Source organism: Salvelinus fontinalis, chromosome 2 (assembly GCF_029448725.1).
Source record: "Salvelinus fontinalis isolate EN_2023a chromosome 2, ASM2944872v1, whole genome shotgun sequence".
Taxonomy (NCBI): domain Eukaryota; kingdom Metazoa; phylum Chordata; class Actinopteri; order Salmoniformes; family Salmonidae; genus Salvelinus; species Salvelinus fontinalis.
The window spans coordinates 83,356,776-83,375,339 of record NC_074666.1 but is presented as its reverse complement, the minus strand read 5'-3'; the positions used below and the strand labels follow the sequence as shown (position 1 = coordinate 83,375,339).

Genomic DNA, 18,564 nt, shown 5'->3' with positions numbered 1-18,564 from the left:
TGGTCTATTAACTTATTTACTGCATGAGAATGTCACCAGTGAAGCTGAAACGCCATCCATGCAAAAACCTTCTGATTAGATGTGTAGATTGCATTTTCAACCAGCAACTATTAGGAAGTAGCCTAACTGTAGGAAAGCTTGCAGTTTATTAGGCTACAGATAAAGCTCCCGAGTGGCGCAGCGGTCTAAGGCACTACATCTCTGTGCTAAAGGCGTCACTACAGACCCTGGTTCGATTTCAGGCTGAATCACAACCGGCTGTGATTGGGAGTCCCATAGCGCGACACACAATTGGCTCAGCGTCAGTCTGGGTTTGGCCGGGGTAGGCCGTCATTATAAATAAGATTTGTTCTTAATTGACTTGCTCAGTTAAATAAAGGTAAAAAATAATACAAAATAAAGATGAATAAGCTATGATTAACTTCACAGGGTGGTGAATGTGCAAGGTGATGAGCGTTATGCTTCTTTACAATAAATATCAAGGGTCTTATTCTTGTGACATGATGATCGATGCTGGGCTGCCGTTTGACAAATACAAATAATATCTCTCTTATAATAATAATCTCATAATGTAGGTAGCCTACCTGCACTGTCTCTGCGAGCTGTTGGCTAGAGTGCATGTGCAACGACCATAGTGGACACATTTGCTATATAAAGAAACAGTTTTTGTGACAAAACCATCAGTAAAGTTGAAAATACGATGGAAACCCATTTAACTTGTATTTTTAATTCGGTACATGTGAATTTAACAGCAACATTTATTTTTATTTGCACTATGTCATCAGGCACAGCCTTTTATCTGCAAAAAGTAAGTTTGATAGAAACACATTTCTGGTAAGAAAATGATTTTAAAATATGTGCATGGAAATTTCTCAAATTGTTTGGAAACCTAGCTACTGATCAAATCTTTTTTACTGCTAAAATCTTTTTTACAATGTTAGTTTCATTAGCTGTTGTACAATATGACACAAAATACAGGAAACAACATTTTGAGTGCACTGGGCCTTTATAACAAACCTACAAATCCATTTTACACAGACATTGCCTTTCAGTCCAAAATACCGATCCTGAGTAAACTCGCTTGTCGTTCATGTAAAATATGCGCCTCCACAAAAAATATCGCCTAGGCAAGAGACTTCGCGCGCATGAACATTTTCTTCTAAATATATTAGCAAATAAAATATCTGTGGACTGTAAATGTTATATACATTTCCTAAAACAAATAACCATAGATATATTATTTTAATATCATTATTTTTAATGCATTGTACTTTTACAAAAATATACAATCAGGCAATATGAAGATAGTCTACATGTGTGCATCACCTACGCTCGACGTCCGTTTGCATTGAGGGGTCCTACATGTGCATGGTTTGGAAACAGAAGAGAAAAACACTGTGAATAGTTCAAATAATTAGGAAAATAGCGATACAAATTTGAAACTACCGCTCGTTTTGCACATCAAGGTAAAGTTATGTGTTTTTGTGCTGATATATTCTCCAGAACAAGCTTGCTACTTTATTGTAGAAAAGCGAAACGTCATCAACTGCAACACAGCCTGGCCGTTGGTTAGGGATGCCATTCATTCCCTATATAACTGCTATGGCTAACTAGCTAGCGATTCCACCAAAACATAGTTAGCTCGCTAAGAGATTATGTGTAGCTACTAAATATCTGTATTACAAAGTTGCACATTTTAGGCCTTTTTAAAGTGAGTCATTGTCTTTGAGGTGTGAATTTGATGGGTTTCTTTTCATGATTTTCTCAACTTACTCGCCAATGCATGCAGTATCTAGCTAACATTAACATGTAGTACCTGTGTGTGTGTGTGCCTGAAACGTTATACATGAACATCTGAACCAGTAACACAGCTAACTAATTGCAGAATTATAGTAGACAACTTTAATTGGTTTGTAGAAGGTACTCTTTGCAGAAGGCTAAATCATGTGCGTGGCTGGGTGTGTGTGATGCAATTTTAATGCTAATCCATTTTGTTTTCCTCTTACCCAGTCCTTTCACAATGGAGACGGATCTGTATGACGAGTTTGGGAACTACATTGGTCCAGAACTAGACTCTGACGAGGATGATGATCTGGAGGCAGACGACAGAGATGCGGATGAGGTTTGTTTACTGAAATCAACAGACAGCGTAGACGTTAATCCACATTACAATGCATTCAAACAAAAATGAAGTAGGTGTGTTTATAATGTCTGATCATTTCATGACATGCTTGTTTCCCCCTCTGCTTTTGTGAAGGCTGATGAGGATGAGGATGATGAGCCGGCTGATGCTGATGAAGATGTCCCAGGAATGGAGGTAGTTCTGCACGAGGATAAGAAATACTATCCTACAGCAGAGGAAGTGTACGGGCCGGAGGTGGAAACTTTAGTCCAGGAAGAGGACGCACAGCCCCTCACAGGTCAGACACCACACACATATAAACACAGTCTCACTAATACACACTCAAGCACGTAGATGCATTAATTCAGATATGATAGTATTAAACCTATTCCCATTTCTCTCCATCCCCACCAGAACCCATCATCAAGCCTGTAAGGAACAAGCAGTTCACTCTGATGGAACAGGAGCTACCTTCCACTGTTTATGACATGGAGTATGTAATTGACCGTTCACAAGTTTGACTGTTTTAAACTAGACCTGCGTCTGTCTGACCTTTTGTGAGTATAGACAGAGACAATGTTCAACCCCTACCTCTCCTCTTCTGCAGGTTCCTGGCTGACCTAATGGACAGTCCCGAGCTGATCCGTAACGTCACCCTGTGTGGCCACCTGCACCACGGAAAGGTCAAAAACTCAGCAATTGACCTGCTTTCGAGCCAGACCTGGCTAAATCATGGATGTTAGTAGCTATACTGATGGCATTATTGTGATTTAATGCGTTTGTTTATTGTCTGTAGACGTGTTTCGTGGACTGCCTGATTGAACAGACACACCCAGAGATCAGGAAGAGAGATGACATGGATGTAAGTTTACGCTTCAGTTTGACTCAACTGCCCCAAACTTGCTGCTCACCTTTCATCCTAATTTGGAGAAATCCTATAACCAGAGAGGCTGCAGCCTACATACAGAGACTTTAAATCATTGGCCACTTTAATAAATGGAACACTAGTCACTTTAAATAATGTCACTTTAATAATGTTTGCATATCTTGCATTACTCATCTCATATGTATATACTGTATTCTATACTATCTACTGAATCTGACTGTCGCTCTGACATTGCCCGTCTATATATTTATATATTCTTACCGTAGTTCCTTTACTTAGATTTGTGTGTATTAGGTATTTGTTGTGAAATTGTTAGATATTGCTTCACTGTCAGAACTAGAAGCACAAGCATTTCGCTACACCCGCAATACCATCTGCTAAACACGTGTGTGTGACAAGTAACATTTGATTTAAATCTGAAATGAACTGTGTATACTGTAAATCAGCCATTAATTCACTGCATTTTTCCTTGGTATTTCAGCTCCGTTACACAGATATCCTCTTCACTGAGCAGGAGGTAAGTTTTTATTGTATTCAGGGCTATGACAAGTTCTTGCAGAATTGTTTATCTCCCATATAAGTGCATTGTGCTGACTCCTATTTGGTGCCTCCACAGCGAGGGGTTGGTATCAAGAGCACTCCCGTCACAATGGTTCTTCCAGACTCCAGAGGCAAATCCTTCCTCTTCAACATCATGGACACACCAGGTATGCAAATCACCATCAAATCCAATGTTATTGGTCACATACACATATTTAGCAGATGTTATTGCGAGTGTAGTGAAATGCTTGTGTTCCTAGGAAACGTAGGGGAGATTAAAATCAAGGGCGGTTGATTGATATAATTTACCGCCTCACTGTGTGATGTTAGGTTGGCTGCTTTAGAAAGGCAGAGTGGGACATCATACCCTTTGTCATCCCTGCAGGCCACGTCAACTTTTCGGATGAGGTGACAGCAGGCATCCGACTCTCCGACGGTATCGTGCTTTTCATTGACGCAGCTGAAGGAGTGGGTGCTCTTACTTTTTCTTTTTTAGCTCAAATCCCCACTCACCTCAGTGCATCTCTCTATCTTGTCTCGCTTCTCTTATCAGTCTTTGCTTCGGTGTTTGGCCTAAAGACGCAGGCTTTTGTGTTCTGAGGCCTGGCCCCAGAAAGTCAAATGTACCATTTCTCCCCTAACCCAGGCCTCTGCCCCTCTGTGTGTCTTTAGGTGATGTTGAACACAGAGCGTCTGATCAAGCACGCAGTCCAGGAGCGTCTGGCCATCACCATCTGCATCAACAAGGTGGACCGCCTCATCGTGGAGCTCAAGCTGCCCCCTACAGACGCCTACTACAAACTACGCCACATAGTGGACGAGGTCAACGCCATGCTCAGGTACTGACGTGGGGAGGGCCTGATAGCCATGGCTACGGGGCTGACACTGAGGGGTGTGGAGGAAAGGAAATATCAACTTTTTTCAGATGAGATAACTACAAGTAGCAAACAGAGCATTTGTAAAGAAGATTCCATTGCAGAGTGAAACCATGAATGTGAAAACTACTAGCATTGAGATTAGCCTGTTGTAGTATAGTGTCCAGTGTGTGTGTCATTGACTGTGGCTCCACTCTCCCCTTTCCCTCAGCACCTACTCTACAGACGAGAACCTGGTGGTGTCTCCTCTCCTGGGGAACGTGTGTTTCGCCAGCTCTCAGTACTGTGTTTGCTTCACCCTGGGCTCCTTCGCCAAGATCTACTCCGACACCTACGGTGAGGCGACCCTCATTGTAAATAATAATTTGTTTTTAACTGGCTTGCCTAGTTAAAAAAAGGTTACACACACACACCACACTGACCAAACAATTATTTTGTTGGTGTTTACATATGTCCCCATTACCAGTAAAACATAATCAAAACCTATTTCTTTCACTTACTTGCTGTGCTGTTTCGTTGCTCATTTCTTCAGTCGTTTCATTCTCAACCAGGATTTCTATGGCATGCCATTTGGTGTCTTTGCGTGTCTAAAAAGATGTTGTCTTGCGCACCTACAGTGCTGGTCATTAAAAAAAACAGCTTGCTAGCTCATGGATGCAAACAATGTTCTTCCCCAGAAACATAGGAAAACAACATCTGTTTCAGTAGCTATAGTTAGCTAGGTGTCATCTAAAATAACCCTAATTTATAAGACAGTCTTATTTGATTAATGGTGGTCTGACCCATCTATGTGAAGCTAGCCACATTAAGGCTTAGCCACAATAGTGGACTTTGCATTTAGCCTTAAAAATAAAAGTATGGCATAATTCTACTATTTGAATTAATTTGTGTCAATGACATACTTTTATTTTAAAGGCAAACCGCAAATTCCACTATTGTGCCTAATCCTTATTGTGGCTAGCTTCACAACCCGGTCTGGTCGAGCATCACTAGCCAGATGAAGCTAGCTGGCTACTTATAACGTTAGCTTTGGGCAAGAGAATAATGAAAATGACTGCTGTTTCTACTGGTCATTGTTTTCAGGCTGGTTGTATTGGTGCTAGCTAGGTACCAAGCTAAAGCTAGTTACCCCAGAAGTTGCGGTTGAACAAATTCTGCTTTATTACCAACGCTCTATTGTAAACACATCGTTTGTGGCTGGTGTTTGCTTGTTTGCAGACTTTTTTTGTACAGTTTTGACAGTGCTTTATCTTTTTTGACACGCAAAGACCCAAATGGCGTTCCATAGTATGTATGTCGTGAAGCTAATAGCAGAATTACTGTGTAACTCCGGTAGGGCAACATCTGAAAAATAGCGCGCTTGGTAGCGTGTACCGGTGCTCGACCAGTCAGTGCAAGCCAACATCACCCACGACAGAGAACGGTTGATTGTCAAGGGCAATGAATTCCATTATTGGCAGACATTATGGGCTAAGTTAGGAATTCTGTGTTGCAGGTGTAGCGCAAAATTTTACGTGGCGTCATTACGTTATGTACCTACGTTATATACAGTTGAAGTCTGAAGTTTTATCAAATTTATTTATATAACCCTTCTTACATCAGCTGATATCTCAAAGTGCTGTACAGAAACCCAGCCTAAAACTCCAAACAGCCAGCAATGCAGGTGTAGAAGCACGGTGGTTAGGAAAAACTTTATATACACTTAGGTTGGAGTCATTAAAACTCGTTTTTCAACCACTCCACAAATTTCTTGTTAACAAACTATAGTTTTGGCAAGTCAGTTAGGACATCTACTTTGTGCCTGACACAAGTCATTTTGCCAACAGTTGTTTACAGACAGATTATTTCACTTATCATTCACTGTATCACAATTCCACTGGGTCAGAAGTTTACAAACACTAAGTTGACTGTGCCTTTAAACAGCTTGGAAATTCCAGAAAATTTTGTTATGGCTTCAGAAGCTTCTGATAAGCTAATTGACATGATTTAAGTCAATTGGGGGTGTACCTGTGGATGTATTTCAAGGCCTACCTTCAAACTGAACGTACTTTGGTGCGAAAAGTGCAAATCAATCCCAGAACAACAGCAAAGGACCTTGTGAAGATGCTGTAGGAAACAGGTACAAAAGTATCTATATGGACAGTAAAACGAGTCCTATATCGACATAAGCTGAAAGGCCGCTCAGCATGGAAGAAGCTACTGCTCCAAAACCACCATAAAAAAGCCAGACTACGGTTTGCAACTGCACACGGGGACAAAGATCATACTTTTTGGAGAAATGTCCTCTGGTCTGATGAAACAAAAATAGAACTGTTTGGTCATAATGACCATCGTTATGTTTGGAGGAAAAGGGGGGAGGCTTGCAAGCCCCAGAACACCATCCCAACCGTGAAGCCTGGAGGTGGCAGCATCATGCTGTGGGGGTGCTTTGCTGCAGGTGGGACTGGTGCACTTCACAAAATAAATGGCATCACGAGGAAGGAAAATGATGTTGATATATTGAAGCAACATCTCAAGACATCAGTCGGGAAGTTAAAGCTTGGTCGCAAATGGGTCTTCCAAATGGACACTGACCCCAAGCATACTTCCAAAGTTGTGGCAAAATGGCTTAAGGACAACAAAGTCAAGGTATTGGAGTGGCCATCACAAAGCCCTGACCTCATCCAATAGAAAATTTGTGGGCAGAACTGAAAAAGCGTGTGCGAGCAAGGAGGCCTACAAACCTGACTCAGTTACACCAGCTCTGTCAGGATGAATGGGCCAAAATTCACCCAACTTATTGTGGGAAGCTTGTGGCAGGATACCCAAAACATTTGACCCAAGTTAAACAATATAAAAGGCAATGCTACCAAATACTAATTGCGTGCATATAAACTTCTGACCCACTGGGAATGTGATGATAGAAATGAAAGCTGAAATAAATCATTCTCTCTACTATTATTCTGACATTTCATATTCTTAAAATAAAATGGTGATCCTAACTGACCTAAGACAGGGATTTTTTACTCTGATTAAATGTCAGGAATTGTGAAAAACGGAGTTTAAATGCATTTGGCTACGGTGTATGTAAACTTCTGACTTCAACTGTAGGTATGCACGGCAGCTTTGACACTGGTTTTTAACATCGCCGTTAAACTGGACATCAGGCCGATACCGATGTTGGCATTTTTAGATAATATTGTCCGATTCCAATATGTTCACCGATATATCGTGCATCCCTAGTTTTAACCCTATGAATAACTGTTAAAAAGGAACTCTGTTAACCCTTCTCTCTGGTGTTGCAGGTAACATCAACTACACAGAGTTTGCCAAGAGGCTTTGGGGGGACATTTATTTCAACCCCAAAACGTAAGTGGTTTTCATTCAGGGTCATTTAGACTTTTTGTCTGTAATGCACGACGATAACCCTGTTTTATCTTCTCTCCTCAGGCGCAGGTTCACTAAGAAAGCCCCCACCAGTAACACCCAGCGTAGCTTTGTGGAGTTTGTGTTGGAGCCTCTGTACAAGATCCTATCCCAGGTAAGACCCCTCTAACGCAATCATCTCCTAGGAAACACATCTTATACGCTACATGCTAGGGTTGCAAAGGGTCGGGAAACTTTCCGGGAAATTTCCGGCAATTTTCCATGGTTAAATTCAGCAAAAAAGTTTACTTATAACAGTGAACCTTTTTTTTGTGGGATACACAAGGCAATTCTAGGTCTTGTGGCATATTTTGATTAAACTATCCCCAATTCAATGGAATTGCAACCCTCTGCATGCAAGGTGCATTCTTCCATCACATGTGCAGTGTACTCTCCATCACATGTACAGCTGATTCTCAAGATCTTGCACACTAATGAGATGCTATTGAGCCCACACTACTACACTGTGTGAGCCAAGGACTACATGCTTTCTGGTAAGTTTTGATTACAATACTGGGTGGGGTGAATATATTTTATATGATATACATGATTTTTTGTTAACTAGTAAATAGTAGCCTACAGCAAAGTGTGTTTAAATAATTTCTAACTTGATAACAATTTCTGCTAGTTAGTTTTTGCTACTGTGTGGGTGCTAACTGAGGAGTGTTAATTCACCTTACATGTTTCCATACATGTTTCATTTTAAAACATGTATCTTACAAATGAGTTGTTTAATCTAACTGCTTAACTATGTATCTGTACATGGAATTGTGTGTGTGTATATATATATATATATATTATTTATTTATTTATTTATACTCTTTTTTTTTCTAGTCTTTACAGGAAAATGCCACGGGCATTATCTAATGAGTGAAGACATTTCCCTGCAGCTAATGTAGAAGGAAAAGCTGTGTGCATTTGCAAATACTGTACCAAATCATATGTGAAGAATGTAACAAAGATGCAGAATCATCTGGCCAAGTGCATAAAGACAAAAGTCCCTCTACTTCTATTCGAGGTGAAAATGATGTATCAGACACCTTATCGATAGCAACAGCTCATGGTCCTCCTGGAATCAGATGTTTCTTTGACTCAATGGAGGAACGTAGTCAGAGAAGTGCTGATGAATGTCTTACTCGAGCTGTGTATGCAACTGGTTCACCTCTGATGCTCACAGGCAATGTGTATTGGAAGAGATTTCTGAATGTTCTTTGCCCAGCATACACCCCTCCAACCAGACATGCTTTATCTACTCATTTGCTAAATGCAGAGTTCAACAGAGTTGGTCTAAAGTGGAGGAGTCCTACCCTCACATCACACCCATTGGCTGTGCTGCTCATACATTGAATCTGCTCCTCAAGGACTGAAAACAATGGTTACACTCCACAAGAGAGTCATGGAAATGGTTAGTTATGTGAAGGGTCATCAAGTTATAGCAGCCATCTACCTCACCAAGCAAAGTGAGAAGAATAAGAGCACCACATTGAAGCTGCCCATGAACACCCGTTGGGGTGGTGTTGTCATCATGTTTGACAGTCCTGAAGGGGAAGGAGTCTGTCCAAGAAATGGCTATATCACAGTCGCTCCAAGAAATGGCTATATCACAGTCGGCCGATATGGACACCCCCATCGAGGATCCTCCTGGTGGCCTCCTGGGTGGCGCAGTGGTCTAGGGCTGCGCCACCAGAGTCTCTGGGTTCGCGCCCAGGCTCTGTCGCAGCCGGCCGCGACCGGGAGGTCCGTGGGGCGACGCACAATTGGCATAGCGTCGTCCGGGGTAGGGAGGGTTTGGCCGGTGGGGATATCCTTGTCTCATCGCGCTCCAGCGACTCCTGTGGCGGGCGACTCCTGTGGCGACTCCTGTGGCGGGCCGGGCGCAGTGCGCGCCAACCAAGGGGGGCCAGGTACACGGTGTTTCCTCCGACACATTGGTGCGGCTGGCTTCCGGGTTGGAGGCGCGCTGTGTTAAGAAGCAGTGCGACTTGGTTGGATTGTGCTTCGGAGGACGCATGGCTTTCGACCTTCGTCTCTCCCGAGCCCGTACGGGAGTTGTAGCGATGAGACAAGGTAGTAATTACTAGCGATTGGATACCACGAAAATTGGGGAGAAAATGGGATAAAAATATTTTTTAAAAGAGTATCCTCCTGGATGTATTTTGGGAGAGCAGCCTGAAACTCCTGAAACCTATAGCAGTAGCCATTGCACAGATTGAGGGAGACAATGCCATCCTGTCTGATGTTCAGACTCTGCTTGCAGATGTAAGATAATAAATATGTACTGCCCTGCCCACTTCGCTGTTGCTCCAAGCAGAGGAAACTGCAGTTCTGAAATCCATCAAAAAGCATGAAGACTTCTGCCTGAAGCCCATACACGCGGCAGCGTACATTTTGGACCCCAAGTATGCTGGCAAGAGCATGCTGTCTGGTGCAGAGATCAACAAGGCCTATGGTGTCATCACTACCGTGTCTCGCCGCCTGGATGAGGGCAAGGTTCTTGGCAGTCTGGCGAAGTACACTTCCAAGCAAGGGCTTTGGGATGGAGATGCAATATGGCAGTCGTGCCAACATATCTCATCAGCCACCTGGTGGAAGGGACTTTGTGGATCTGAGGATCTTTCCCCTGTTGCCTCCATCATCCTCCAAATCCCACCAACATCAGCCACCTCAGAGCGCAACTGATCCTTGTTTGGGATCATTTTACAGATCTATGTTGAAAATGTTATTGTGAGATGCGATGGATCATTCAATATTCCCTTTTGTTGTTCAGTGAAATCATCCCATGTGAAGAGTCACCTCATTTAATTAGAGTTCGATTCGTAACTAAATAGTTTGTTTTATGTCTTTTGGAAGGATTTAATCATTTGAAATGATGTCTACCAATGATAAGGTAAATTGTTTATGTATCTGTCTCCGTATGATATGGGAAATATATCCAATGCAAAAAACATCTACATTTAAATGGTATTAATATTAATTTGCCTATATTTCCGTTAATTCCCGCGGAAAGTTTCCACCTCCTGAATTTTTCCCAAACTGTGCAAAATGTGCAACCCTGCACAGATGATTTCTTTAGTGTAGACATGTCTGTTCCCTCAAACACACTATCCCAAAAAACAAAAGGGGATTGCGTCTCCCTTATTTAAAAGCTGACGCATTGCGACCTCGATCGGTCTTTGTCACAGAAAGGACGCTTTGAGAAAGGCGGAGTGAAACGCGTCAGCTTATGAAACCAAGAGGAGCGCCGTGAATTAAAATGTTGTTGAGGCCGTTCGTGGGAGATGCCGTCACATTTTCTTGTTTGTACTCCATGACTTTACCCAGATGACCACCCCATGCCATAGAAGTCTTTCAGTAGCGCTTGCACGTCTAAAAAGTAAACTTCCCCCTTCTCTCTCTTTCCCTCCGCTCTCCCTCCCAGGTGGTGGGTGACTGTGACACGTCTCTGCCTCGGGTGCTGGATGAGTTGGGGATCCACCTGGTCAAAGAGGAGCTGAAGCTCAACATCAGACCGCTACTCAGGCTGGTCTGTAAGCGCTTCTTTGGAGAGTTCACTGGTACGTACGCCATCCGCCACCCCCGTTTCCTCTCTGACCTCTACTGCCTCCTCATATACCGCTCAAAAACTATATCTCGTGTTTCATCTTATTCACAGAGGTCGTTTACAGTTGAGCCATGTTTATCTTCTGTCTTTAGCAAGGCCTAATTCTATTGTCCGCATTCTCATTATAGGCTCTTAGTGTACGTTTGCGTACGATGACTCACTGTACGTGGTTACCGCTCACCCTCCGTGTGCTCTGGCCAGTGTATCCGCCTACAGTCTTGGATAATCAGTGGTATAATTGCACACAATGTTGTGTTTCTGGTGAGTGTGACAAGCATATTATTGTGATGCCAAGCATGACCTCCCTCCTGCAGGCTTTGTGGACATGTGCGTGCAGCATATCCCCTCACCACAGGGGGGCGCCAAGAACAAGATAGAGCACAGCTACACTGGAGGACTGGACTCAGACCTGGGGGAGGCCATGGCAGAATGCGACCCTGATGTGAGTGTGACGGAGTGGGGAAACACAGGCCCTGGGGCTGGGGGTGAGAAGAGGCGAAAGAGTGACGGATGGTAGTTGGTTTCTAGTAGGGGGAATCTGTTTTCAGTGTTAATCAATAGCCTCATTGCAATTGGAATCGCAATTAAGCAAGCGGGTGATTTGGAATTGACTGGGAGTGAAGTGAGTTGTTAAAAAAAATCGATCACAAACATTCCAAATGCCCTTCAGAGATCCTCTAACCAATAATGAAGGGAGAGGCTTGAGATGTAACAAATAGTTGCTTTTTTGAATTCTGTTAAATAAACTTAGTTATTAACCTTTCCTATTTCCTTTTACCCTCTTTCCTCTCTCCCCGTATCCCTTCTTTATTGCTTGTTCTCTTTCCCCTCCTCCCATCCAGGGTCCTCTGATGTGCCACACCACTAAGATGTACAGTACTGAGGACGGGGTGCAGTTCCATGCGTTCGGCCGGGTGCTGAGCGGTACCATCCAGGCGGGCCAGCCAGTCAAGGTGCTGGGAGAGAACTACACTCTGGAGGACGAGGAGGACTCGCAGGTCTGCACGGTGGGACGTCTCTGGATCAACGTCGCCAGGTAATGACATTCATTGTTAATATGCCACCTCGCGGACACATCACTTGACCTGCGTCCCAAATGGCACACTCTTCCGTACATGGTGCTCGAATTAGGACGAGAGCTTTATGGGCCCTGGTCAAAAGTAATGCGCTATATAGGGAATAGGGGGCCATTTTGGGCGAAGAATGAGTGTGTTCATGATAACAAGTTGACGGTTATGTATTCATTAGTCTAACCCCTCTGTGTTTTCTCCCTAGTCTCTGGTCCTCAATATAATAATCGTCATCATGATTTGGTGGGTGCTTATGTAACCGAGGTGAAATGGCTAGCTAGTTAGCGGGGTGCGCACTAGCGTTTCAATCGGTGACGTCACTCGCTCCGAGACCTTGAAGTAGTTGTTCCCCTTGCTCTGCAAGGGCCGCGGCTTTTGTAGAGCGATGGGTAACGATGCTTCGAGGGTGGCTGTTGACGATGTGTGCAGAGGGTACCTGGTTCAAGCCCAGGTAGGGGCGAGGAGAGGGAAGGAAGCTATACTGTTACACTTATATTTGTCCTATTTCACATGTACATGTGTGTATTATTCACAATGTTTTTTTGCCTATCCTAGTGTTCAGTATGAGAAGTTGTCTGTCAGTTACCCCAGCAGTTGTAGCTCAAACCCCTTCACGTTCTAAACCACAGGTACCAGATAGAAGTGAACCGTGTGCCTGCCGGCAACTGGGTTCTCATTGAGGGCTGTGACCAGCCCATCGTCAAGACCGCCACCATCACCGAGCCCCGAGGGAACGAGGAGGCCCAGATCTTCCGGCCGCTCAAGTTCAACACGGCGTCTGTCATCAAGATCGCTGTGGAGCCAGTCAACCCGTCAGAGCTGCCCAAGATGTTGGACGGACTGCGGAAGGTCAATAAGAGCTACCCCTCCCTCACCACCAAGGTGGAGGAGTCAGGGGAACATGTGATCCTGGGTACTGGGGAACTCTACCTGGACTGTGTCATGCACGACCTGCGGAAGATGTACTCTGAGATCGACATCAAGGTCAGTTCTCGCTCCCTCACATGTTCCTTCACCCAATTGGAACAACAAACTAATCTTCCTGTATCGGAGTCTTAAGCAAAATACCCTTCATGTCTGGTGTTATTCCTTGATTGGTTTTCCAGTACTGAATGTCTCCCTCTTTCTCCAAGGTGGCTGACCCCGTGGTGACCTTCTGTGAGACGGTAGTGGAGACGTCGTCTCTCAAGTGCTTTGCCGAGACGCCGAACAAGAAGTAAGCATCCCCCATCATCTCCCATGGGTCACCAGTGACCTAGCCTACAGTACACTAAACGACTAGTGTAGACTGGGTGCGTCCCAAATTTCCTTCTATGGTGCACTACTTTTGACCAGCTCCCATAGGGCTCTGGTCAGAAGTAGTGCGCAATATAGGGAATAGGGTGTCATATGGGATGCATTCTGTTCCATGTTGAGGTGTGAGGTTTAGTGTGCTGTGTCTAGACCAGCTGGATGAGAGATTGAGAGCTGTGGCTGTTTGTCTGTGTTTTATTTTTATTTTATTTAACTTTTATTTAACTAGGCAAGTCAGTTAAGAACAAATTCTTATTTACAATGACGGTCTAGGAACAGTGGGTTAACTGCCTTGTTCAGGGGCAGAACGACAGATTTTTTACGGGGATTTGATCTAGCAACCTTTCGATTACTGGCCCAACGCTCTAACCACTAGGCTACCTGCCGCCCCTGTGTGATTGACGGTTGTGTGTTTTGATTGACAGGAATAAGATCACCATGATTGCCGAGCCTCTGGAGAAGGGCCTGGCTGAGGACATAGAGAACGAGGTGGTGCAGATCACATGGAACAGGTACGGGACACACCTGCACACCACCTATTCATACAGATAGTTCACCTGCTGTATCCTTCTACCTGTCCACATGTCAGTGTCTCAACCCAAACAGACACCTGCCATCACAGAACACCTGTCTTGACCATACCTTGAGGCCTATCCTATCCGCAGCTGTAGCCCAGTGTGTGTGTGTGTGATTGGAAGTGTACAGTGTCCGGCCCGCTGTGTGCTGCTCATCTGTGAACCAATCTGGGCCTGGCATTGTCAACGTGAGCCACGGTGCCAAGGCAGTGACACACTTTAACTTGACATCCCATGAAACCAACTCTGTTCCCTCTGTTCCTCTTCCTGTCACCCTCACGGACACCACTCACTAATCCATCCTGTTTAATCCCTGGTTCCAGGAAGAAGCTGGGAGAGTTTTTCCAGACCAAGTATGACTGGGATCTCCTGGCTGCCAGGTCTATCTGGGCCTTTGGGCCCGACACCACCGGGCCTAACATCCTGGTAGATGACACCCTGCCTTCTGAGGTGAGATTAGGGCTCTGGGGATGGGCTAGGGGTGGTGTGGAGGGCTGGTGGTCTTGGGGTCAGGCTGGGCTGAGGTGAGTTGGGCAGGCTAGGGCTCTGGGGTCATGCTGGGCTACTTTGGGGTCAGCCTGTCTGTCTCTAGGCCTAACTGTAAACAGACTGTGTGTGAATTGTGAGTGCGTGTCGGAGTGATTTAGGATGACTGCTGTCTAGCAGATGTGTGAAAATGCATCGATGGATGTGTCAGTGAGTTGGCCCTCTGTCGACACCGGTGTGATCATGGGGGCATTGACCCATTGAGTAGCCGGTCATCGGGCGCAACAACATCGGTCGTGGGTTTGGTGTTATGCCACCTGGAAGACAAGGGAATATTATGAACAATCAATCTCTCCATATTGATCTTTGATTATGACACTGGTGGGTGTGATGAAGGCAATTTCGTGTCCACTTTTATTCAGACGTGCGTAGCTTTGCACGAGACGTATGTCTCCAGGTAGTTGACGGTGGTGTCGTTGTGTGCAGGTGGACAAGGCTCTGCTGGGCTCGGTTAAGGACAGCATCATCCAGGGCTTCCAGTGGGGCACCAGGGAGGGGCCTCTGTGTGACGAACGTAAGTGTCTTGCCACTCTTTATCACTCACTCACTCACGCAATCACCTAACCGCTGTACGTCCCCTCCCTAGCTATCAGAAACGTGAAGTTTAAGATCCTGGATGCGGTCATAGCGCAGGAGCCTCTACACAGAGGAGGAGGACAGGTCATCCCCACCGCCAGGAGAGTGGTGTACTCTGCCTTCCTCATGGTGAGATCGTCCCACTCTCTCGCTACTTCCCTCCCTCTCCTTTCTTCCTTCTTTCATTAACTCTCGCTCCCTCTCTCTCTCTCTCTCTCTCTCTCTCTCTCTCTCTCGCTACTTTCCTCCCTCTCCTTTCTTTCATTAACTCTCGCTCCCTCTCTTGCTTCCTATCCTTTTTCTCCAGTTTTTCTCCTGAGTTACATTGCCTTGATTAAAGTGCTGGTTTCTTCCGACTTGCTCTTGTTTGTATTGACGTGTGATAGCTTCCCTCTTTCAAGGGTGTCTCCTTTGCATTCCTCCATCATTGCCCGCCTCTCGGGCTTCTCTCCTCTCTGACTTTCTCCACTGTTCTTTCCTCCCCTGCCCTCTATCTTCTCTGGCTCTCCCTCCTGCCCTCCTCTGGTTCTCCTAATGGCTGTCCCAATTACTGTCCCTCCCAGGCCACCCCCAGGTTGATGGAGCCCTATTACTTTGTCGAGGTCCAGGCCCCAGCTGACTGTGTGTCTGCTGTGTACACAGTACTGGCCAGACGGAGGTGAGGTCCGCAAACCACTAAATAACGATGTCTCCTCCGTACCATCTCAATTACCCCACCCATAACTTCTAGGCTGACCTTTTTAAACCTTCACCTGGAAAGTTGAACGTGGAAATATTGTGCTGATTGCTCAAATGTGGTGGTTTTGTTATTTCCGTTGTTACAATTCTATCTGCTGTGTTTTTGTGTTGTTACAGAGGTCATGTGACCCAGGACGCCCCCATCCCCGGGTCTCCCCTCTACACCATCAAGGCCTTCATCCCAGCCATCGACTCGTTTGGCTTCGAGACTGACCTGAGAACACACACACAGGGACAGGCCTTCTCCCTGTCCGTCTTCCACCACTGGCAGGTAGGATCCAACGGCCGGACACACACACACACACACACAGACGTGTGCCCTCTTTCTTTATGCCCACCAGCTGTGTTAACATACACATGCACACACACTCGGACAGAATGATGCCAGTCACGAACCTCGTGCTCATGCCTGCCACTCTGAGTAAATTGGTTTGGATGCTGACTAGAAGGGTGTTGAGTCAGCAGCTATTGTGTACGCTACAGTTGTCTCTGTTTTCCCCCCCGTGTCGTGTGTGTGTCTCTCTCTCTTCTCCTCTTTGGCTGTGTCAGGAAAAATGTATTTGCTCCCGTCGCCCTCATTTGCCCCAGCCTGCTTCTAGTCTCTCCTCTAGTCTCTCGTCTTCTGTAAACTGAAACGCAGGCTGTTCCTCTCCGTAGCGTGATCATCGGCCCCTCCCAGTGTGGTGTGACGGCGTTTAGCGGCCCTGCTCCATCTGTTCATTGGGCTGCAGACGCTCCATTGATTTTTCCTCCCGTTCAATCTTTTCCCCCGCAGGCCTGGGGTTTTGTTACAGCACAGTCCTAGGATTTGTCCCAAATGGGCACCCTATTTCCCTATTTAGGCTAGTGCACTAATATTGACCAGGGCTCATAGGGCTAAATAGGGAATATGGTTATATTTGGGATTGGAACGCAGCCCCACACGGAGGAGGGAGTGAGAGATTGCAGAGTTGGCGAAACAGCCCCTTGCCTGATTTGGGGCCAAGAGATTCACCCCCCTTTGCTCTCACTCCAACAGGCATGTAACATTTACCCATGAAAACGGGACTGAGGTGCCGGTGAAGATGATAGGTTTAAGTAATCATTTTAAAACGCCATTCGACTCAGCACTAGATGTGCTAATGTTGCGGCGGTGAAGAGTGTGACGGACATCCCCCTGACTCAGTGACGTGGAGAACGCCGGCTGACTAGCAGAGAACCAATCACGCGTTTTAGTGGTGGCGACTCTATTATAGGAGGCCTCCGCTCAGGTTTCAGCTCCTGTGCATCTAGTCAGCGTGTGGATCATGTGAAGCCGTAGACTAGATGGGGAATTCCTCAAACTGACCATATTGTCCTTTGCACTCATTCCCCTTTTTTCTTTTCAACCCTCGTCTGACCCCTGTTTCTTCTCTCCTCTCCCCCCAGATTGTCCCTGGTGACCCCCTGGACAAGAGCATCGTGATCAGGCCGCTGGAGCCCCAGCCTGCCCCTCACCTGGCCAGAGAGTTCATGATCAAGACCCGCCGGCGCAAGGTACCTATACCCCCCCCCCCCCCCCCACCATGTCTGTGGGGGAAGATGTGCCTTAATAAGTATGTACTATTGACCCTGCACATCACAACCATGTGACTGACCGACTCCCTGGTTTCCATGCAGGGTCTGAGTGAGGATGTGAGCATCAGCAAGTTCTTCGACGACCCTATGTTGTTGGAGCTGGCCAAGCAGGACGTGGTGCTCAACTACCCCATGTGAGGTGTCAGAAGAGGGGGAGACAATGACCGGAGTGCTACCCTTCTCCACCAGCACCACAACCAACATCCCCACACCACACTGTATGGAACCCAACGGACCCTGCAATCTCCTGTTAAGACTTTGGCCACCCGTCGTGCTCTCCTTGTAGGAGGGGCTGTTATTATGATAGGACTGCATCTACAGTTGTAGGGGCTGGCGGGATAGCAACATCTCTGACACCTCTCGTCATCAGCGCAATGAATAATACTGCTGAGGTGTTTCGCCTCATCAATGTCTTGTTTAATTTTTTTGACATGTATAAATTCCCAAATGTTTTGTAGATGTACGATGACTTGAAAGCAGGCTTGATTTATTTTTACTTTTTTAAATTATGAAATTGGATATCTTGCGTCTGTTTTGAGTAAAAAAATAAATATGCTTGTGAAGTCAGTTTTGTTTGAATCCATAACCAACTGTGGTGACTTTATTTTCTTCACTTCCTTCCAGGCGTTTAGTTTGGTTCACATTGAGAGCCCTTTTCTGAAGTTACTGTATATACGTCATGACCTTGATGTGTTATTGCACTGTATGCAAATGAGGGGGTGTTCAGCAGAAGTGGGCGTG

General features: G+C 45.5%; 1 protein-coding gene across 2 annotated transcripts; it reads left to right on the top strand.

The window, feature by feature from the left end:
• Nucleotides 1–1,326: 1,326 nt before the first annotated feature.
• Nucleotides 1,327–18,409, top strand: LOC129829246 (116 kDa U5 small nuclear ribonucleoprotein component-like). Of its 2 annotated transcripts, none has more exons than XM_055890934.1 (26): nucleotides 1,327–1,466; nucleotides 2,011–2,122; nucleotides 2,258–2,420; nucleotides 2,537–2,615; nucleotides 2,730–2,805; nucleotides 2,919–2,984; nucleotides 3,490–3,525; nucleotides 3,625–3,715; nucleotides 3,934–4,016; nucleotides 4,221–4,387; nucleotides 4,635–4,759; nucleotides 7,708–7,771; nucleotides 7,853–7,943; nucleotides 11,247–11,382; nucleotides 11,744–11,871; nucleotides 12,272–12,465; nucleotides 13,129–13,483; nucleotides 13,633–13,715; nucleotides 14,218–14,304; nucleotides 14,691–14,817; nucleotides 15,340–15,427; nucleotides 15,500–15,618; nucleotides 16,053–16,147; nucleotides 16,345–16,498; nucleotides 17,635–17,742; nucleotides 17,866–18,409. In XM_055890934.1, the coding sequence occupies exons 2-26, from the start codon at nucleotides 2,021–2,023 to the stop codon at nucleotides 17,959–17,961; spliced, it is 2,913 nt and encodes a 970-aa protein (XP_055746909.1). In that variant the 5' UTR covers nucleotides 1,327–1,466; nucleotides 2,011–2,020; the 3' UTR covers nucleotides 17,962–18,409. The 2 variants fall into 2 exon arrangements, with proteins under 2 accessions (XP_055746909.1, XP_055746918.1); XM_055890943.1 differs by lacking the exon at nucleotides 1,327–1,466 and adding an exon at nucleotides 1,598–1,711.
• The last annotated feature ends 155 nt before the right edge of the window (nucleotides 18,410–18,564 follow it).